Source organism: Eleutherodactylus coqui, chromosome 8, assembly GCF_035609145.1.
Source record: "Eleutherodactylus coqui strain aEleCoq1 chromosome 8, aEleCoq1.hap1, whole genome shotgun sequence".
NCBI lineage: Eukaryota > Metazoa > Chordata > Amphibia > Anura > Eleutherodactylidae > Eleutherodactylus > Eleutherodactylus coqui.
In genome coordinates this window covers 93,442,467-93,465,531 of record NC_089844.1, presented here as the reverse complement: position 1 = coordinate 93,465,531, position 23,065 = coordinate 93,442,467, and the positions used below count along the sequence as shown (strand labels likewise).

At 42.6% G+C, this 23,065-nt stretch overlaps 1 protein-coding gene across 1 annotated transcript in view; it reads right to left on the bottom strand.

Annotated features, from left to right (window-relative positions):
* Window positions 1-23,065, bottom strand: part of CYP20A1 (cytochrome P450 family 20 subfamily A member 1) — a 38,449-nt gene that overhangs the window by 4,859 nt on the left and 10,525 nt on the right. Inside the window, exons 6-12 of the mRNA XM_066576050.1 lie at window positions 19,347-19,425; window positions 17,709-17,824; window positions 15,782-15,836; window positions 9,043-9,163; window positions 7,185-7,296; window positions 6,549-6,613; window positions 5,942-6,031 (exon numbers count right to left, since the gene is read on the bottom strand). Of these exons, the coding sequence (XP_066432147.1) occupies window positions 5,942-6,031; window positions 6,549-6,613; window positions 7,185-7,296; window positions 9,043-9,163; window positions 15,782-15,836; window positions 17,709-17,824; window positions 19,347-19,425 (638 nt within the window). The remainder of the gene's footprint in view (window positions 1-5,941; window positions 6,032-6,548; window positions 6,614-7,184; window positions 7,297-9,042; window positions 9,164-15,781; window positions 15,837-17,708; window positions 17,825-19,346; window positions 19,426-23,065) is intronic.

Sequence of the window (23,065 nt, the reverse complement as noted above, 5' to 3'; positions counted from 1 at the left end):
GTAACAGACCTGTCAGTCAGTAGTCCCGGGATGAGGGGGAAGGTGGGGGAGCTGCTGGTCGGAGCGGTCAGCCAGTAGTGGGGGGGGGGGGGGGGGGGAGATGCTGCTGGTCGGAGCTGTCAGCTGGTGGCTTGGGTGGGACGTGCTGCTGGTCGGAGCTGTCAGCTGGTGGCTTGTGTGGGGGGTGCTGCTGGTCGGAGCTGTCAGCTGGTGGCTTGGGTGGGGGGTGCTGCTGGTCGGAGCTGTCAGCTGGTGGCTTGGGTGGGGGGTGCTGCTGGTCGGAGCTGTCAGCTGGTGGCTTGGGTGGGGGGTGCTGCTGGTCGGAGCTGTCAGCTGGTGGCTTGCGGGGCAGGGGGACACTGGAGGAGGACACTGTGGTGTGGCATGTGTGTGGGGGCAGTGTGGAGGGGGCGCTGTGTGTGTGTGTGTGTGTGTAGGGGGCATGCTTGGTGCTACTTTCACTTTCAATAGCAGAGGATCGCGATCCTCTGCTTATTGAAAGTGCTGCTACAGATCAGGATCTCTTGCTACTGCTCTGACAGCTGTTAGCAGGAGATTCCTTCATCTCCTCATCATGTCCCCTCATTACTGGACACTGTGACACTGTTGTCCCAGTGTCCAGTGATGAGGGGACATGCCGGGGAGATGAAGGAATCTCCTGCTACAGCTGCAGAGCAGTAGCAGGAGATCGCACTGCTCTCCCTGCCCTCTCACTGCTTTGAATGGGGCCGGCCGGCTGCCGGCTCCATTCAAAGCAGTGAAGCGTGCGTCTGCATTATGACGCCGGTCCTCCAGTCATGTGACAGGCGTCATGGGGAGCGCGCACGCAGAGGAGAGAGAGGCAGCAGTGCATCATGGGAACTACCCAGCAGCGCCATCTTTGAAAAATTCCTCAGGCAAGCTTTATAAAGGGAAGAAAAGAAATAAAAAGGTGAGCAAAATATCGTTTTTTATGGGAAAGGCTGTTGTGTGTGATGCTTCTCCTATACAGGGCATTCATGGGAGAAAAAAAAAAAAATCAGTTTGGGCGGCGGACAAACCCTTTAAGTATAGGAATCAGCGCCCAACCTAAAGCTAAAAGACAAGGCACAAGAGCCCCCTTGGCATGTTTTTTGCCATACGCAATAAAATGCTGCATTATACATGCAGTCTTTTACAACAGTCTCGTGAGAGCTCGGCCTAAGGCCCAATGCCGATTGACGGATTATCGTGGCTGAATTCGCGGTCAGACGCCCACCGTGAATTGTGCAGCAATGTCCGTCCATAGACTTGCCATGTTAAACGATTCTCCCCTGCTCATGAGCAGAAAGCAACTGTGATTTTTCCGCTCGCGGGGAAGAATTGCAGCATGTTCTATTCTGTGCGGAAAATCGCATGGATGTCACAAAGACAGGATATGCGAGTGCTACGGTATGTACGCCTCTAGCTCCGTGGCGCACACTAAGATACGACCTGTCCAATTTTTGCTGCGTATTTTCCATACACTCCTATGGGAGCTGGAAACTTCGCAGCTCGCACCACGGATCCTGTGAATGGGCTACTTCAAGTAGCTGAAATTACCCGTTCACGCGCTCGTGTGAAAGACGCCTTCGCATAGTAAATCTTTTTTTGTTGAGGATGAAGCACCCGAAATTGATTTTTCTCAGTTGCAGAGCACCCATTCTGCCTCCCACCCCCACTTCACCGGCTCAAGGGATCATGCACTTTTGGGGCACCACAATATATTATTTAATCTTTCTACTAGTCACTTGTACAAACTAATTGATTGTAATAAGTCTCTATTCGTCCATTAGGGTCCTATTAAAAGTACAACGGAGCCGCAGTCATCGTACAAATTTACTGCAGGTTGCTGTGTTCTACTTGCAACTAGTAACCACAGCGAGTCATTACTACAGCGCAGTCGCACCGTATCCAGATCCCAAGAGAGATACATAGGAAATAGGGCATAGAAATCTGTTAAATCATTACCATGTTGGTTAGGGCTGGGAAATCTGCAATTTGTGAACAGCATTCACAGGTGCCAATACGCTATTGTTATGGGGTTAAGACCGGTACATTGAACAAATAACCCCTGAAATGTCCACAACTGTAAAGTAACTTTACAAGAGTACGAAATGCTAAAATATATACTTCTATATAAACTAATGCTGCCCGCAGGTCTGTGCATAATATCAGGTCATTTATCATCGTGCCTGCGGAGATGCATTCATCCACCAAGCGATGGGCACTTCTTTCCAGCACTAATATATGATCACAGATAACGCTGGTTATTCTTATGGAACGGCTAAATGCAAACATGAACAACATAAATTTAAAAACAATACATAAACATGGCCTCCAGTCTACAGAAGCCGTTCCCGGCTCGGCCGAATCTAAATTATCTGCTAGCTCACGTTGACATTTCAGCACTTTTTTTTAGGACTATTTTGTACAGAACAATATTCTTTTCTAATGTATATCCTTGTATCTCCATTTATGGTGCAGATGACTATGTATTGTCTCCTCTGAAGGTGACCATATACATTAAAAGACCGTTGGTCAAACTCACCGATTTCGGCAGGACCGACCAACCACTCAACAAATAAATAAAAGGAAAGTGACCTCACCCAACAGTATACATCAGCTGATGCTTCTATACAAATAAGGAAGATGGAACAATATCTCTGCAGTGCCACCTATTGGAAGGCAGCATTCCTGCAAGTCAATGTTAGACTCTTTATACAAGCCTCGTAACAATGACTAATTGAAAACCAAGCCAGTATCCATACACAGACAGCTGTTTTGGGGTCTTTGCCCCTCATCAGTGTGCAGTAGGTTTCTGGCTTGGCTAGCTTGGTGCTTGTATAAAGAGTCTAACATTGACTTGCAGGAATGTGGCCTTCCAATAGGAGGTGCTGCAGAGGTATTGTTCCATCTCCCTTATTTGCATATTACCCAGAGGAGCATGAATGGCCAGGGATACAGATGATGAATACCAGAGAAAAGAGACAGAACACAAATTCACTTCAAAATATAAAACTTGACTTTTAATCTTCAGTGTTAAAAGCACGCCAAAGTGCACCACACAGCACCAGTAAGGATCTAGTCTGAAAACCTTAAGAAAACGTATTGGAGCACATTCTGTTTTAACATCGAGGGGAAAAAAAGGCAAGTTTTTTTTATTTTGAAGTGAATTTGTGTTGCTTTTTCTTGGTCTTCAATGTGCATAGGGCTGACCTGAAAAATATTGGGCTTAAATCTTAAAATTCCCAATTTATTCTAAGGGAGATAAGACTGATAAAGGTGTCTAGCATGCATGTGTATGGGGGAGGGGGTTGGCAGGAATAGACATTGACTGATCAAATGTTCAACCAATCATCAGTCATGCATGATGAACGGACACATTAAAGGGGTTTTCCCACAATTTAAAATTGCTTCAGAACCACTGTGTCCTTCCTGATTGTGGCTGACCAGAACATGTGACTGCTGCAGCCAATCACTGCCTATATGGTTCTAAAGTATTTTATTGAAGAATTTGCACGGTACAGAAAGGCAGGAGTTACTTTCATTATATGCAAGAATTGAGTGATACATTTCCTTATTAGGCTCAACCTATATTCTTCTTTTTATTAAGCGCAAACAGGGTTAACAAAAATATGTCTGGCTCACGGCCAGACCTTAAGGCCGCTCTCACAAAGACGGTTTTTACGGCAATTAATGCAGCGTTTTGAACGCCGCGTTAATCTCAGTGTAACACTCCCATTGAAATCAATGGGGCCTCGCAGACTTGTCCGATCGCAGCGCTGGACAGCGCTTTCCATCGCCACGATTTTCGAGTGCTGTCTGCTCTATATTTGTCCGTTTAGCGCACCTCACCGCCCATCACCATGACGGGGTGAGCTAAAATACGCTGTCGGCCGCAAGGACCTGCGAAAGTAGAATCACGGCAATGCACAGAGTTTGAAATTGCGGTGTGAGAGAGCGGCCTAACTCTATAACACGACATAATAGGAGGTGGGAGGGAATGGGGCGAGGGTGGGGAAAATGACCCAACAGCCTGAAGGGCCTAAGCCTCTTATAGTAATGTTTTGATGAGTATGAAGTATGGAGAATACATTAATTTTGTGGCTATGAAACCGCAAAACCCGATACCAACCAAACACCTAGGCGAGGGGAGGTGAAATGTTATCCAAGTTGCTCAAGTGTTGTAGAAGGAGGCATGTTTATTGTTGTCATTTGCACCGAGCTCCTCCATGTGCATTATTTCATTGTTCTATCCATAACTGTGTGGGAGGTGAAGCAGATTTTTGAATAATTTGGGAAAAAGCTGGTGCATGGTTAGGAAAAAAACCTGAGCGGTCTGTGCCATAGAATCAATGAAAGAAGAGCTAATTCTGGTCAAAAGTTCAGGGTTGCGTGGAAGACCTCGTTGTATAAGTTATTTATGTTATGCCACAGGGGCTTTATTAAAGGACAGGTCCACCAGATGTGTAAGAAGGAGCCTACGCCTGAGGAGCATCTCCAGCAGGAATTTGAGGTCAGAAGGAACATTTTGGAAAGTCGCTCTGGGGTTCTATACCATTGGGTTAACAGCTTGTAATCGAGTTCCTGGTCTGTAGTGGACCTAGAACCTTTAGAAGGTCATTGCTTTGGCCAGTGATTGGCTGTAGCAGTCACATGTCTTGGTCACAGCAACCAGGGAGGACAGAGTGGTTGTGAAGCAAGTTGTTGGAAAGGAGCTATTACAGGCTGCAGTAAGGTATTCTGTCAGTAATTAAGAAAATGTCTGCCTGCATCGCTACGTTCTAACAACTTTTGTACCGCCGACAATGTTCTCCGATGCTTCACACATCAGGGGATGCAAATAAGCATACAAAAAGGAGAGAGGACCCTGCTTGTAAGAGATCAAACTTGCCAGTGACTGAACAGTGAATGATAATTTGTTTGCTTATCTTCATCGTTCAGTTTCTGTCAACGTAAAAATCAAATGACGACTGGCCTATGCAAATGGGCAAAACATCTACGAATGGCTGCCTGTTCACTGTGAATGGAGGCGGGTAGTGGGAAACCATCTCTGGCCCGCTCCACCTCGATTCACTGAGTGATCATTGCTCCTGAAAGATAATCACTGGGATTTAATCACATAAACCCTCTTACAGGAGTTGGCCTATCAACAGGTAACTTGCTGATAGGTGGGGGTCCAACCGTTGAGTCGCCTACTGATCTTGACATATCAGCCCTGGCGTATGCAGAGATTCAGGCAACAGAGGCTGGGCATGCGCATATTTGCTTCAACGGGACTGCCAGATATAGCGGATCGCTTGAACTCCATTATCTCTGATGGTCCCACTTTACTTGTTGAACTATTCAGCCATTACTGCCCAAAATAAAGATCCCCATTGATTTTTTTAAGCCAGTCTTCCTCCAATCCCACTGCCAATGCTTTGACTCCAATAGATCAGAAAGAATTAAACATCTATCTTCTCAGTAAAATTTTCTGCAGCTTCTGAAATAAAAATCGCTACAATTTCTTTACTGCACATTTAACACTGATCCAATATTGCACTCATACTACACATTTAACCCTTTGCAATCCAATTTTGGATTGAGGGTTTCCTAGGGGTTTTTCTCTTTCTGCCATTATACAATGGCGCCATCTGCTGGCTGGAGCTACTACTGCGGTATGGGACATGCTGGAGAGGCCCCCGACAACAGAGGGGCCAGTAATATACAGTGAGAATACCCTACCAGACGTCTTCCGACATCGGAGCTGTACAGCCTTTGAGCAGAATGTCTTTAAACGTCAGACAGGGGATTAGAAAGGGTTAAGAAAACCAAAGAGTAGTAGATTTGTGACATTCTAGACATGCAAGATTGAATATTTCAAAATAGAAAAAGCCTCAAACTCTGAATTTTCAGACTCCATTTCTCAGATCAGAAACTTAAAAAAAATAAACCTCACCTAAGTTCAGGGCACTCTTGGCTTCCGGAAAAGCCTAACAATGTTAGGTTTTGCTTGGCTGTTTCTTCTTCAAACCGTTCTGGATTGAATCTGACAGTAGACAGAAGACTTTCAGTTATGCTCATTTAAGTTAAGTTTTCATAGAAAGGTAAAGATAGATATATATTCATATTCTATTATATATTCTAATAAATTAATTCATGTCTGCGGTATGTGTCTTCCTCAACCTCAGGTCCTCTACTAGAGGCCTCGGAGTTTAGGGGTTTTCTGCAGAATCTTAGCTGTTCCTCGTTTCGCACTCTTCTAAATTGAGTGCTCACATGTTGTTTCTGGGATTAGTTGGAGCCATTCCCCCAGTTTAGGACTCACAGCCCCAAGTGCTCCATCCACCATCAGGACCACTTTAGCCTTCACCTTCCACATCCTCTAGTTATTCATTCATTCAGGCCCTGGTACTTCCCCAGATCCTCCTGTTGCTGTCACTTGGTACTGCTACATCTATCACCACCGCTGTTTTCTAGTCCTTGTCAATTATTACAATACGTTAAAACTGACAAGTGTCAAAGCTGTAGATAAGGACTGTGTATGGACATTGGACATAGCATACCTGTAGGCGGATGACCAGGCTGTGTTATCCTGGAGAACCACACCAAGAGCATACAACACAAGAGTCTGGAAATACAAATCAAATTGCAACTTAAGAACTGGATAGAATTCTGCATCAGACTAGAAGTCTTAATCACAAGTGTCCAGTAATGGATATTATGAAGTAGTTTAGAAATATTTATTGAGCCCAAACAACTAGTTTTGTAAGCGGACTTTCTATGCTCTTCTGTGTGCATGAGGTCTAAAGCTGGGCATAGCTAGAGATAAAAGGCATCAGGAACCTGCTGATCTCATGTGCATGGGGGGCCGCCGCCTCTCACCGTCTTGGAGATAGATGTTGGACGGAAGCGATATTGGGAATATTGGATTTCAACATGTCTGATCCTTTGTTCCCATGGGAGATAAGCCACAACCAAGCATGCATTTTCATGGTGAATAAAAATACACGTTAGAACCTCTCAGTGTAATATAGCAAATCAATAAAGACACAAATGAAACAATTATTCTGCCCGTGAAGCCATCATTTATTTCACTATTACCCTATCATAGCTACATAACATTTTCTTATCTTGCATATATTTAACATTTAGTAAAGGCAAAAGTTTGCCCCTTCTCTCTGGGCAGCAGAACCCCTTACCTCTTTAGGAATGACATGTTGGTCAATTCTACCTTCAAGTTCTTGCAGACGGGCAGAGATTGGAGTGAGGCTGGCTGTTCTCACCGTCTCACACAATATCTGCCGGCAATAGCTGTAATACAAGAGATTAAATAAATATTCTGCCATGGAAAGAATGACAACTGTGACAGCCGTTAAAGTGTCTGATCTGTTCTTTTCTAATATATTTCCAAAATAAAAAAAACGTTGTTTTTTTTTTGTTTTTTTTATAGATGGGGCGCAGCATTGGAGCAGGTTGTGCATGCAGTCTCTGCAAATTATCGATACGCTCATTTTGAATGTATTTTAGTGGTTAGAATAAATACACTTGTGCGCTGCATTATGTCTCATGTAATATGTATACATCTAGCCTGATGAGGTGCAATTTATCAAAACAACTCTGCCCTCATGTGTATGTATTGTGTAACTACACGCTATGCCTCACCCTCTGTGGCCCACCATATCATCTACAGCAGTGTTCCCCAACTCCAGTCCTCGGGGACCGCCAACAGATCATGTTTTCAGGATTTCCTCAGTATTGCACAGGTGATGTAATTATGGTCGGTACCTCAGACATTGCCACAGGTGTTCTTACCATAGGATATCCTGAAAACATGACCTGTTGGTGGTCCCTGAGAACTGGAGTTGGGGACCCCTGATCAACAGTGTAGGCCATGGAAAAGTATCCCAGCTATCCAAAAGAAAAATCTCTCTTACTGCCTATAGCGACCAATCACAGCGCAGCTTTCATAAGGGCATGTCACTGGGCTATTTTCTGAGACCCATCTCGTATAGCAAGCTTCATTGGAATGTTGTTTACTTGGAAATCAAAGTACTAACGACCACTTGTCTGAGTATGTATGTATGTTTATTATGCGCCACTCCTGGTGAGGTCATCGCTCTGCGCCCTGGTGACATCATTGGAGGTCCTACAACATATATATATAAAACACAAGAGTCTGACCGACAGAAGAACAACACAGTTAGGGCTCTTGAAAAGGGGAGGACAAAAAACCCAAAATGAGATTACAACTAAACAGCTATTATGTCAGACATACCTCCACCACAGAGATCCGGTGGGCTGAAGGACCTGTGGTGATGTCACTGCTGTGGAAGAAGCCAAGCTGTGTTGGTCTTGTGTGGTAATCAAGCTACTGTGTGTGTGATGCGCCACCAGAAACACTGGAAATATAATTTCCTAATAATTACTAGTATATTAATAGGATGCGCTAAGAATAAAAGATAAGCCTGTGGAGGCTTTTGAAAAATGTCACCAAGGTCTACAAAAGTAGGCCAGTAGGGCAGCACACAAAGGGACCGCCACGTTGGTTTTCCTTGAAGATTTTGTTTATTTGAAATTCCTGACTCCTTTGTTTAATGTTAGTCAGCTGCAGCCAAGGCAAATGGGATCATGGGGCACACGATGGGAACATTGTTCTTCCTTTTTACAAGTCACTGGTCAGACCACACATAGAATATTGGACAGTTTTGTTATTGAGTGCTCTTATTCACAACCATGAGATCTCAAGATAAACTACTGAGATCTTGCTTTTTTTCTTCATGCTATGCATTAAATTTACAGACTTGAATATATATTTTTTGTCATTTTTTAATATTAAAAGTTAAATAATTTATTTTTTGTGGGTGGGGGAAGGGGGGGAACGACTATATTTGTCAATGAAAAAAAATTAATAAAATATAAAAAAAAATATGCTGCTCTAGTGATACGTCCCTCTTAATAATGCAATGACAAATATTTTATAAAAAGCAGTCAATAGTATTTGGACTATACAGTAAAATCAGAAAGCAGAACTGAACACCCAGTTGAAGAAATGCCCACCTGAGCTGTTCCATTTTCTCCATTGTGATGGGTCCTTTTCCAAGGACCTGAGTCATTTCTTTGTACAACTTTTCTTGAACACCTTCTGCAGTCGTCAGAAAATAAATAGCCCATGTGCATACTGCAAAACATAGTGCGAGTCTCAGGGAATAGTCATGTTATAAACAGCATACAATATATTCGAATAGACAACCATATTCATTTCACTTAAAAAGGGGTTGTGCCAAGATTATGTTATCCCCTATTTACAGGATGGGAGATACGCATGAAATCGTGGGGATCCGACTGACACAAATCATGACGACAGGGTGAACTAAGCATGCATGCTACCGCTCCATTCATGTCAATTGGGTAGCTGGAGATTGCCACCTTCAGTAGTCCCTCTAAAATGAATGGAGCGGCAGGGCACATGCTTAATCACTGCTTCATTCATTTGGGGACCCTCACTGATTGGTTATCGCTTATCCTGAGGATAGCGCATAACGTTTAAATCGTGGCACAAACCTTTCAAGAGTGGCATTCTTGGGGTCTTTCCATTTCGGGGTGGAACTTGCTATGGAAGGTCTGCAGATGAAATTCCACATCAAAATTCACACCATTTGTTGCAGGTTTTGTTGCAGATTTTGGTGCAGAATTCATGCCCCATTTGAATAGGTGGACTCTACACTGAAAATCCGGTGCTATACTTGACATGCTGAGGATCCAAAATCTGCTCCGCAGGTCAATTTCCACAGTGGATTTTTTCACAGTATTGTCCTTTCAGATAAGCGAAACGGATTTTCAGCAGCAGAAACTTGCTCAACAGGTCTGCCACATCTAAATACTCCTAAGTAGTAGTCCGCAGTCCATGCAAAGGTCAGTCTAGTTCATCAGGTTTATAAGCAGTTATGCATATTTCTAATACAGATTGTGCTCCGATTCTTCACTTTTTTGCAGACCTTTGCCATTATTGAATGGAAACATTCCTGTTTATATCCAGAGCCTGAAAACCTGTCCAGGAGTAGTATTTGAGAGTTCGCTGTCTGTAAGTAGTGCTGCATCTGGATGTGATCAGAACAAGTACTCAACCTCTGGATATAAACAAGAGCTGAAACACAAGGTATATTCAAAAGCTACTCATTTTTTCACAATACAGTCCCTGAGCTCAACCTAAACTTAGGGCTCATTCACATGACCAATTTCGGCACGTATTATACACGGCCGCGTGATACTCGGTAAATGGAGTCAATGAAAGTACATGGACTTTTATTGATTTATTCACATTAGTGTGTAAACACGCGTGTGCAAAAGATCGCAGCATGCTCTAGTTCATTGCATATCACGCAGCGTGATCCCTATGCTTTTGTAAGGGTAGCGTATGCAACCCTGTCAATATGAAATATGGATGTGTACCCTTATAAGTAGAGTTGCTACAATATAGTGTGAGTGTATCATCTTTCTTAAGGCCCTTTTACACACAAAGATAAATAGCTTAAAACAACTACAGGACTGAACAAACTTCAAGCCAGCTGCCAAAATATTTGAACAAATTAATTGCTTTAATCATCTGTGTTTTCTTACATGAGTTGTTTGCTCAGCTGGGCATGTGTTTAGGTGATTATTATTGCATAAACACTTCACACACCTGAGCAAACATCTGGCAGCACATTACATTGTTCTCCTCCTGGCAGAGTAAACATTGCACTCATTGAATATGCAGAGCAAAACAAAGCCATAGCTCAGCCGCTGGAAACACTGAACTAACTGCATTCAAACTGAACGAATTTCCAGTGGCCAAAAGATGGATTTTATGCCACTCTAAAAACCTTGGCTAATGACAATTAAACGAATAGTGCACTACTGCCCATATTTACATGTAACAATTATCACTCATTTTCGGCCGTTTGAACGAATTTTGAGCTATATTTGTTGCGTGTAAAAGGACCCTTACTACTTCTGTGTATTATCCTGTGTTCTCTTTATATGAATCTTGTTCACACCAGATTAACAGCCTTTCACAGGTAATACACACTTTCTGTGGACTTGCTACTCATTTTAACTTTAGGTAATTGAAATCAGTTTTAGAGACACAAAAAAAATACTTTTATTAAAAGTATAAAAATAATTTGTGCCGATAAGGTGGCATACACCTTGTGGGGGGACAAGGCACAGACCATCCAACAGGGTTCTTGACAGCAGCAAGTCTCCCGCAATAGGTTCACTCCCAAAGCTACGGCGTACCCTTTTGTTTTGTGCAATCCATAGAGCATGGCAATCATGTCTTCCTAGAAGCCGTGCCTAATTTATGTACAGACATCTGCAGCATACATCGCATGGAAAATGATATGATGAGTCATGGCAGCACTCATCTAAAGAGATCTAGGTAAAACTCTAAAGTCGCAACCCCTCCACCCAGAACCATGCAGGTATATACGTGCAAGGCAAATTATTAGTTGGAAGAAAGATTATGAAACAAAACATTTTTATCCAAGGGGCTTGGATGATGTAAAAAAATTTTTTAAGAAGCCCATTTGTAAAAATGTAGACAACATATACCGAAAAAAAATTATTTAGAAAAACTTTATTTAGCAAAGGATTTGTCCAGGGGCATAACAAATAAAAAAATGTATCCAGAAATAGTGTAGCAAAACTGCGTTTGTTGTTTCCATAATCCCAGCCAGGGTGGATGGTAGACACACGAGTATTCCGATGTCAGTCAAGAAAGGCTGAGATGGGAATACCCCTTCAGTCCTATTAGGCCATGTCATCTAAGGGGTTAAATGGCCGCAATCAGAGCCAACTCTGTAAGCGCTGCGGAATGAGTTGGCGCTATACAAATAAACATTATTATTAATAATAATAACTTCAATCAGAGCCGCTGCAGCGGGATTCGGACTTTATATAGATGAAGGAAACTACAGCTTGCCCCTTTGGGTACTAGATAACATTATGGATGTCTCTAAGTGAAAAAACCCAAAATACTGCAGATTTCGAGCACAAAATAGGTTTAACTAATCTTTACTAGCCATCAAAAATTACTTACTATAACCTGGACAACTCCCTTAAACACCAGAATGAACTACATTAAAGGGGTTGTCCCGCGAAACAAAGTTGGGGTATACACTTCTGTATGGCCATATTAATGCACTTTGTAATGTACATTGTGCATTAATTATGAGCCATACAGAAGTTATTCACTTACCTGCTCCGTTGCTAGCGTCCTCGTCTCCATGGTGCCGTCTAATTTTCAGCGCCTAATCGCCCGATTAGACGCGCTTGCGCAGTCCGGTCTTCTCCGTGTTGAATGGGGCTGCTCGTGCTGGAGAGCTGCTCCTCGTAGCTCCGCCCCGTCACGTGTGCCGATTCCAGCCAATCAGGAGGCTGGAATCGGCAATGGACCGCACAGAAGACCTGCGGTCCACCGAGGGTGAAGATCTCGGCGGCCATCTTCGCAAGGTAAGTAAGAAGTCACCGGAGCGCGGGGATTCGGGTAAGTACTATCCGGTTTTTTTTTTCAACACATGCATCGGGTTTGTCTCGTGCCAAACGGGGGGGCTATTGAAAAAAAAAAAAACCCGTTTCGGCGCGGGACAACCCCTTTAAATGTTTCCATGTGGCTTTTGCTAGTTTGAGGGTGATGTATCATGCATCATACGTAACAAATTAAGTGTATTAATAATAAAAAAAGCCAAAAAACAAACATTACCTGCATCTACTATGAAGTTACTACACAGCATCCCAGATGCAGAATAAAACAAAGACTATATTAACTTATACTGGGAAATAGAAAATGGAAGTAAAAGAAAAAAAGAAAAGCTGAACCACATGTGATTATATAGCCATTCTGCTGAAACCTTAAATTATCATCGTCTTGACAACGGCATTGGTTAATTGGACTGTGCATAGAGTAGTCTTCCCAGGGGGTAAGACTGCCAAAATGTAGAAGGTTAGAGGTGCTTTTAGACGGAACGATTATATTGTTTGCTTTCGCTCGTTTGAACGATAATCATTCGGGCTAAACACGAGCCAAGGACTGAACAATAAGTGTTCGCTTTTTGTTTGTCCATTTTACGCAGGCATAAAAATCAAGGTTGGCTCGTTCACTTATTGTTCGGTTTAAACAGCGCTCGTTCAATCGTTCGCACTCACTTATACAGCGGATGTGAAAGACTGAATGATTCTCGTTTGAACGAGCCAACGATGTATCTGTCTGTATAAACAGGCTGAATCAGAGCGAACGAGCAAGTGGTGACATCACTCGCTCAAATAATAATTGGTTCGTCTAAAAGGACCCTTACTTAGAGGGTTACTCTAGTTCATTCTAGCACATTCATATGGCAACAGACTTTATTCTTCGGCTAAGTTTGTTGACCATCACACATCATATCAACCACTCTACATCACTACAATAGATCTGAACAAAGCCATGAAAATACGATTGAAGTATAAACTTTCATTTAAGGACTAAAATATTGCATTAACTGTTCAGAAGTTGCAGCGTGTTTTTACATAGTTTCTCCATTTTCACTTCAGACGTCTTCAGTTGCTGCTTGTTTAGGAGTCCGTTTTGTCTTCAGAAAGAGAAAAGCATGCTCAAGCTGGAGGAGGTCAGAGGACCGACTCAGCCTTTGAAGAATATCCCATTGCTTTGCCTTAAAGGGGTGTTGTAGTGCTGACAGCAAGAACTTGATCAGCTGATTGGCCAAGGTTCCCAGCCGATCAACTATTGACAACCTATGCTGAGGATAGCTCATCAATAGTATTTGCCCGGAACACCTTAAGAGGATCTTGGGCTGATTTTGTGCTATAGTTCAGGTGATTATCCATCTATACGCACCGTCCTATCATTTTTGCAGCATTTGACCGAATCAGAGCAAAAAGTTTTAGCTCTGTACACTTTATTGATGTTGTAATTGTAGATGGATGAAGCAGGATAAATTCTGATCATCAATGAGCCAGTTCCATTGGTACCATACATGCATATGCCATAGCAGTGCCTCCACCATGTGTGACAGATGATGTGGTAGAAGCTCATCCATTCCTTCTTATTGTACTCATTTCAGCATTTTGGTACATTTGGTAATTTTTTCTGTAGAATCAAGTTTTCAATTTTTTAAAGCAAAGTTTGCCTTTTGTGTTTGTATCTCTAGCTAAACTCTCTGCATTTACATTCATGAGGGCGCCTCTTAATCGTAAGACTTTGACAATGATAGGTCGACATCCTTGACAAGGTTCTTGACTTGGCTAGATCTTATGAAGGAATTTTCCAGGCCTTTCAGTGTTGCTGAGCTGGCAGGGGTTTACGGAGTGTAGAACACTGGCAGCATGGAGGGGTGCAAAATATATATATGAAATAAATAAATAGTACTTTCCTCCCACTGTTGCTTGCCACTGCATTCCGCTTCTGTTCACTTTGGCGGTAGTAGCCACGTGGGTTGCCTATCCATGTAACCGCTGCAGCCAATAAAAAGCCAGACACAGACGTCACTGATGACGACCTATAAACCGTTAAGGGCTTCTATATTAGAAGCTCAAGTGACAGGTTTATGCCTGGTGATATTGGCTGTCGGATGCTGTGGTCTACTGTCATGTTGAGTATATTGATTTTAGATAGTTTTAAGCTTGGAGGGTCCAAAACTATATTAAAATAAAAATTAACCCTGACAATCCCTTTAAGAACGTATCAAATTGTTAATTTAGCCACTTCTAAAGTTTCTGATCTCTCTGACAGATTACTTCTGTGTATGTTTAGCATTAGGGTGGTAATCGTTGATTAATTACTTTTGAGCTGATGAAGATGGAAGAATTATATTAAATTCTGTAAATCCAAAACTGTTAATGCAAAATTTTTGTTTATCCCCTCTTGAATCAAAGAAAGCCTGTCACATCCATTTTAGGGTATAAACCAATGGTATCCATAGGTGAGTGGTATGCAAACAACTTTCTCTGCACAGTTTTTGCGTGAACCTTAAATCAGGGTTTTTCTATGGGGTGCGAAGTATGTAAACTCCCAGCAAATACGTAGTTCAGTGGGCAGATCGCAAGCTGGGACTGGTCCAGGCTCCCTACCATTCGCTCCGCACAAACACCACCCATTGGCTAATGACTGAAGTCTCCAACTCAAGGGAATTAGAGACACTACATATAGGATGGTAGGCGGCTAACCAGGACACCAGCACTGCTGTCACATCCAGCCAACTATCACTGAGCTCTTGACAACACAAGCGAATATGCAGCTTATTGGTCCCTTCCTGCCCGAACCGCCAACTTCAGCAGGATGAAGGCTACAGAAAGCAAGTCCAGCACAATAAATATGGTGCCATCCAACGCAGTTTATGCTCTCCCGCATAGCTCTGAGTATATTACTAGCCTCTCACACGGCCAGGAAAGGGATTGGACTTGTGCGGAGCAGCAGTGAGGTCAGCGCTAGTCTGTCTACAAGCGAAAGCAACATCTTGCCGTCATCTCTGCTGTCACATCCCACCCGGTGGGGACAGCGACGCCGTGTCCTGGGCAGGCCTGTCACAGGACTCCTCCCACTAGTAGAGTTGCTAATCAGATACACTAAAAATAATATTGAGTGGATGGAACATTTAGTAATGTATATATTTCATAATCCTTTTTTGTTCATAGACATCATGTTTAGATGATAAAAATGAGGCTAAATTGCACCTTTTCCACCCTGATGCAATTCAAAAAAGAAAGTGTTAAGACTAACAGTTATTTCAGGATTTATTAGTATTGATAAATTAAAACTTACAGTTTGCCGTGATCACACACCCAGCCAAGGAAAAGATCATACAGTCTTCTAAGACCTGGAGAGAACAAACTTTAGATTCTGCGATTCTGACAACAAATAATGAGATGCAGCGAAGAGCAAAATTCAAACTAGGTCAAAAGGAAAATTATCTGCATAAAGACTAAAAAGCAGGTTGCTGCAGATCTGCCTCAGCAGATTCATTTTGTTTGCACATTCGGAAATGAAATAAACATGAAATACTGCTTAAATAAGACTTAACAGTGGTAAGAAACAATATCTTGATGAAAGACAAACAAATTTGAAAGCATGCCCCACCCAAGAGTCACTGACCAAGTTCTACAAACCATATTTGACGGAGGAGCTACAATGCCAATTGTTCTCAACAAACCTGTAACAGTTTTATTCTACTATGTGTAAGTGGGGTAGAAATAAAATAACCAACCGAAACCCCATCCATATGTATTCTACTGAAAATTGTCAAAAAGTCTCAGTTTTAAAATCAGACATGTCTGCCAATTGTCTAAAATTATACAGCAAGGGTCCGTTTGTACCAAACTAGCTGATATACCTGGCTTAACCAGAGTTAATTTGCTACAGGTGTTTACCTGTTTTTTGCACAGAAAATTTTCATGAAGTCCTGGTTACTTCAGAGGAATAAAATATTTATACACAGAGGACCGTTAGATTCTCCTCAGGCTGCATGTACCGATGTCCCTCTGCAGAATGTGCCACCCCTTCCACTCTCCTAACTTTTTCCCCCTAAAAGGTAACACCCCTTTTATTCAAATTTAACCCCAGACTGGAGGTTGCAGCCCCTTCTTAGCCTTAAAGGCATGCTCCATCCCTGCAGTCCATGGCCATTTCCTTATGTACTTTACAGCCCTTCAGTAAATGCACATAGAGGTCAGTTATATTCTCCTCAGTATATAACACAGAGGTCAGTTATATTCTCCTCAGTATATAACACAGAGGTCAGGTAGATTCTCCTCAATATATACACACATACAGGTCTGGAATATTCTCCTCAGTATACATATACACACACACACACAGGTCAGGTAGATTTTCCTCAGTATACACACACACACACACACACACACACACACACGTCAGGTAGATTCTCTTCAGTATATACCCACAGAGGTCAGTTAGATTCTCCTCAGTATATACACATAGCGGTCATTTAGATTCTCCTCAGTATATACACATAGAGGTCAGTTAGATTCTCCTCAGTATATACACATAGAGGTCAGGTAGATTCTCCTCAGTATATAAACACATAGAGGTCAGGTAGATTCTCCTCAGTATATAAACACAGAGGTCAGGTAGATTCTCCTTAATATATACACACACACACACACACAGGTCAGGTAGATTCTCCTCAATATATATATACACACACAGAAGTCAGGTAGATTCTCCTCAATATACACACACACACACACACACACACACACACACAGGTCAGGTAGATTCTCCCACCCGCTATCCCGCCGCCTGCCCCCGCGAGTACGCTCGGACCAGTAAGCAGTTACTCGAGAAGAGCGATGCTCGCTCGAGTAACTGCTGTATCCGAGCGTGCTCTCTCATCTCTAGTCTTCATGCTTTAGTGAAAGCAGCATTGAGCAGGGTTGACTGGGGTGGGGTTTACCCGATGACCTTGGAGGTTCCTTTCTATGATTTACACAAACCCTGCTGCACTGTCTAAATACAATACAGGAAGGGGGAAAGGGGGAAAGTGGGAGAGGGGAAAAGGGGAAAGAAGGGTCTCGAATATGGTCGCCCTCAAGGAACTTTTTAAAAATAGATAAAATATTGAAAAAAAATTCTCTACTACACACCTAGATCTACAATAACTTATGAAACAAAAAATGTAATATTTGAGACGTTTACGAGTGTTACTACCTAGTGGTAGTTGTTGACTCACCTGCTTGTCACTCTGGTTTCCTTGTAGTAAGGAGTCCATGAACACATATCGGCCAGGGTTCTTCCCTCTGCGCTCTTTGATGGCTTTCTTCATAACAGTTTCCATTTCCAACAGAGCTTAAACCACAAGAAGGAGACTTATTTATACTGCCGCTGTCACATTCTTGACACTGTTGGAATGCGAATATTCTGGACATTCTACAGAAGCCATGCAAGGAATTTAGGGAATGGCAAGTAATCTCACCTTCATATGGAAAAGAAAGTGTAATGTCCTCTGTAGTGCCATTATAAAGTAATTAGGATGTTTTAGCAAAGTAAATACATCATCATTACAGAGACAGGAAAAGTTCAGTACAAAAATTTTTTTTAGTTTTATTCATTCATTTTGCAAGAAACACAACATCTATTTGAACAGAAGCATGGCAAATGAGGTTTAGAACTGATAAATATATGGGCAGGGAAATACAAGTCACCATTACACACTAAATGGGAAACAGACATGGAAAAGGACTTGGGGATTTTAGTTAACTGTAAACTCAACTGGAGCAGGGGGAAGGCCGGCTATCGGTGACAGCCCAGCTGCCACATGGTGCGAGATCTCTTATGATCTTGCGCTATCCTCAGGGCATAACTGTACATCCTGTTGCGTTACGTACCTCCCTGCCAGGATGTACAGTTACGCCATGTGGCGGGAAGAACATCACCACACTAGGCTGCTGTGTTTAGCTGCACCGTAGTATGGGGACAGTTCCACTCTATTATTCCAAATGGCACAAAGAAATGTGCTGTTTGAAGCTTTCAAAGAGTCATATAGTAGTTGTGTACATATGAGGAGAGCCCTGACCCCACCTTTCCCAACAGGCTTCTATGCATATACATGAATAAATGCAGTCTGTCAATCACTGCTGACTGGGACAAGCCGAGGTGAGGGAGCATTCTGCTCATTAATACAGCGTTGTATTCTTTTGTGCCATTTGGACTAATACTTGAGTGGACCATCCCCATACTATGCTTCCTTTACATGGGGAAGCACAGTATGGTAAAAGATCCTCTATAAAAAAAAAGCCTAGTAGCCCAATAATGAGTGTACTGAATTTTTATTCATATTCCTAAAACAGTCTTGTAGAAATTCTGCAGAGAGCATGGGGTTAATTTCCTGCTGATCTGTTTTATTTTCAGCCGGTGGGCAGGGCATAACCAAGGGGAGGGGCTAAATAACATCCTACTACAGAGGGAAGAGGCTTCTGCTGCAGCCAGTTGTCTTACAAGCAGACACAGGATAATGAGAAGGAGGCGGTGGCTTAGGTCACATCTCCTTGGGTATAACTGAGGGGCTTCAAAGCAGGAATGGCATAATCCAACCCCCCGGCCAAAAGTGAGATTTCATCAGACTGGAAATTTCTCAAAAACAATCTCACATGGAATGTGCCATTATTGCGCTGAGCAGTCAATAGTTTTTTTTTTATATAGCTTTCAGCTTTGATTACAATCTTGAAAAAAAATAGGGTCAACGGAAAGAAAGAGATTAAGAAGGAAAATGCTGGGACAGAAAAGTCATTAGAAATACGTTCCATATGGCTTTTAAGTGATATTAGTGTAATATATGAACTCACCATGTAATATATGAAAAATTACTTACCATTTTCATACTGCTTTTTTCTACTGGGACTCCTTTCTATTGAGCCATCAAGGAAGCCCTTTCCAATCTCAGACCAAATCTGAAATTACATTGGTAGAATATATTCATATGTAGACAATTGAGCTTTTTTCCAGGCTGAAATTTTAGAGTTTAGTTCCTACACATCATGTTAAACCGATAATAGAAATAAAAAGGAAGAAAATTAATTACTACACAAATGGTACAAATGTTTGCTTCATTATAAAAAAGGAGCATTGGTTTGTTTCTAGCAACAGTTTTAGATTTTAGCCTATAGACATGAAATATCACGAGTGGCATTTTCTCCGTCACTCGAAGCCTATCTATGCCTTTCTTGAAAAAGGCCCATGATGAACGTAGAATACAATTTCATGGGTCCACAATTCAGTTTTATTCTGGTTTTCATTATATTTTTCACAGAGGATGGGGCTTAGTTTTCTAATACAGATCTCTAAATTCTCCATAGAGTTAAAAAATCTGCACAAACTTGAACAGTGGGCGGCAACTAACAAATTGGTATTTAACATGGAGAAATGTAAAGTACTACAATGGGCAAGGAAAATGAAAAAAAGCTAATACAGAATAGGAGGAATTGGGCTAAGCAGCAGGACATGTGAAAGAGACTTGGGTATACTAAGAGATTACAGACTGAACATGAGTCAACAGCGTGATGCAGCAGCAAAAAAGGCAAATACAATTCTGGGACGTATTAAGAGAAGCATAGAGTCTAGATCATGGTGAGGTAATTATCCCCCTCTACTCTTCCTTAGTCAGACCTCATCTGGAATACTGTGTCCAGTTCTTGGCACCTCAATTTAAAAAGGACATCGACAAATTGGAGCAAGTTCAGAGAAGAGTTATCAAGATGGTGAGCGGTCTGCAAATCATGTCCTATGAGGAACGGTTAAAGCAGTGTTCCCCAACTCCATTCCTCAGGGACCACTAACAAGTCATGTTTTCAGGATTTCCTTAGTATTGCACAGGTGATCCTGAATGCGGCAGCCAGGCTCATCTTCCTGTCCAGCCGCTACTCGGACGCTTCGGCCCTGTGCCGGTCACTGCACTGGCTGCCCGCTAAATACAGAATTCAATTTAAACTCGTTACCTTCATCCACAAAGCCCTCCACAGCGCAGCGCCCCCCTATATTGCTTCCCTCATTTCAATCCATGACCCAGCCCGGGCTCTCCACTCTGCTAATGAAACCAGACTGAGCGGCCCTTTAATTCGAACTTCTCATGCCCGCCTCCAAGACGTCTCCAGAGCAGCACCGGTCCTCTGGAATGCACTACCAAAGGATACCTGGGCAATCCAGGACTCGCAGAACTTCAGGCGTGCTCTAAAAACGCAACTCTTCAGGGAGGCATACCGCATTCCCTAAACAAACCCCTCTGTACTCCGCCTGATAACATGCTCCCTGACCTACTGACTGCAATCCCTGCTAGCCATCATAAACCGCTCCTGCAGTCATACCTATTCTACCGTCACACAATGTCTGACCATTGCCTATGTGTATAACATTCCTCACTCTCCACCTCGCCATACCGTGCATATCTCCAGCCCCTTTACCTTCTGTATCACCCCACTATTCGTAGTATGTAAGCTTGTTGGAGCAGGACCCTCACCCCTATTGTATCAATCAACTGATTACTATGTAACCGTGGTTCTGTAATTTTTGTATTGTCTTTCTGTATTCCCCCTGTCTATGTAAGCGCTGCGGAATATGTTGGTGCTATACAAATAAAGTTTATTATTATTATTACTGTCGGTGCCTCAGACATTGCCACAGCTGTTCTTATTATAGGAGATCCTGAAAACATGACCTGTTGGTGGTCCTTGAGGACTGGAGTTGGGGACCCCTGGGTTAAAGGATCTGGGAATGTTTAGATTGCAAGAAAGAAGACTGAGAGGAGACTTAATAGCTGTCTACAAATATCTGAAGGGCTGTCACAGTGCAGAGAGATCAGCCCTATTCTCATTTGTACAAGCAAAGACTAGAAGCAATGGGATGAAACTGAAAGGGCGGAGACACAGATTAGATTTAAAAAAAACAAACAAAAAACAAAACTTTCTGACAGTGAGGGCGATCAATAAGTAGAACAGGTTACCACGGGACGTGGTGAGCTCTGCTTCAATGGAAGTGTTCAAACAAAGGCTGGACAAATATCTGTCTGGGAGGATTTAGTGAATCGTGTATTGAGCAGGGGGTTGGACCCGATGACCCTGGAGGTCCCATCCAATTCTACCATTCTATGATTTTATATGAATTGCCAACTCACCTGACAGGACTGTTTTAGTAAATATAACCTGTCAAAAAGTTCTGGAGCAACTTTTCCTAAAATTAATTACTAGGAAGAATAAGAGGAACACAGAAAGTTATGAGAAAAGATGTTCCAGAACTGCTATGTCATGGGGAATACAAGTATTTACTAAAACAGATGTCAAGAGTAGCGTACAAAAGAATAAATTAAACAGCACGGCTAGATCCAACTCAGAGGAGAATGCCACCTTCAGGAGTGGGAACAGGCCAACAGTTCCACAACGCAACACTTGTAAAATAAAGAAAGCGAGAGCAGCTTCCCGAGTGCAATCTGAAAAATTCAGAATTCCACTGTAATCCACAAAATGCATTGTCCTGATGTACATTGGCCTACTGCAAGCCTGCTTAGTAAGGCCAAGTTAAAATGTTGCCGTTTGTGGACTAAACATGGACTTGCATCAAGTGTTGTGACATTCCCTCGAAAGGAAACATTTGGATAAGGGATAAGTTTAAAACTTTGCACAACTCTTTAATATACAGCTTTATGTGGAGCCTTATATCAGAAAATAGCACTTATAAAGTTATCTTCTCACACAGACAGGATATGGCCTATTGGCCAGGTAGCTAACGAACAGGTCAGTATGTTGTTTGAGTGAGAAAATAAACAGGAGGTTTTTTTTTTTTTTTTTTAAAGGGAACCCATCACATCCTCTAAGCACATAAACTAAGTTATGGTGCTTATAGGGCAGGGATTGAAGAATCTGGGGGTATGATTTTTATACCTACCTAGCTCTCTGTTCCCGTGCTGTCATACTTCAGAGTGGGCGCTCGGTCAGTAGGTCTTCTTCAGTCAGTATGTGCACTCACATTGTTCTCTACTGGAGTACATGCACACTGACTGAAGGAAACCGCCAAACTGACCGAGAACAGACTTCCATCAGTGACAGCACTGGAAAGGGGAGCTCAGGTAAGTATAAAAAGTTAAATCCTGGACTCTTCATTTCCTGGCCTGTAAGTATCATAACTTAGTTCATGGTGCTTACAGAACGTGACAGGTTATCTGCAACACCTTAAGAGCTCGGTCAGACGAGTGTTTGTTTTGCGTGCGCATAATGCACACTTCTAAAAGAACCAATGGGTTCCTACAGAAGCGTTCATATGTGGGGAATTAGCAGCGCAAAACAGCACGCACTTAAAAAAGATAGAACATAGGTGTGTGTTTTGCCGGAGTTTCCATTGACTTCTATTGGAGCAGCAGTTAATGAAAACTTCTGCACTAGGAATAGCTTCCCCGCTGCTTACAGCAGGACATTTAAAAGGTGCTTCTGGCCAGAGGCACCTTTTAAATGTCCCGTTAAGCCCCTAGTCCCCGCGGAGATGAGGGCACGCCCGGAGGGTTCCGTTAATCCCTGTGGGGAGTCCCCCCATCACGGAACACTGTGA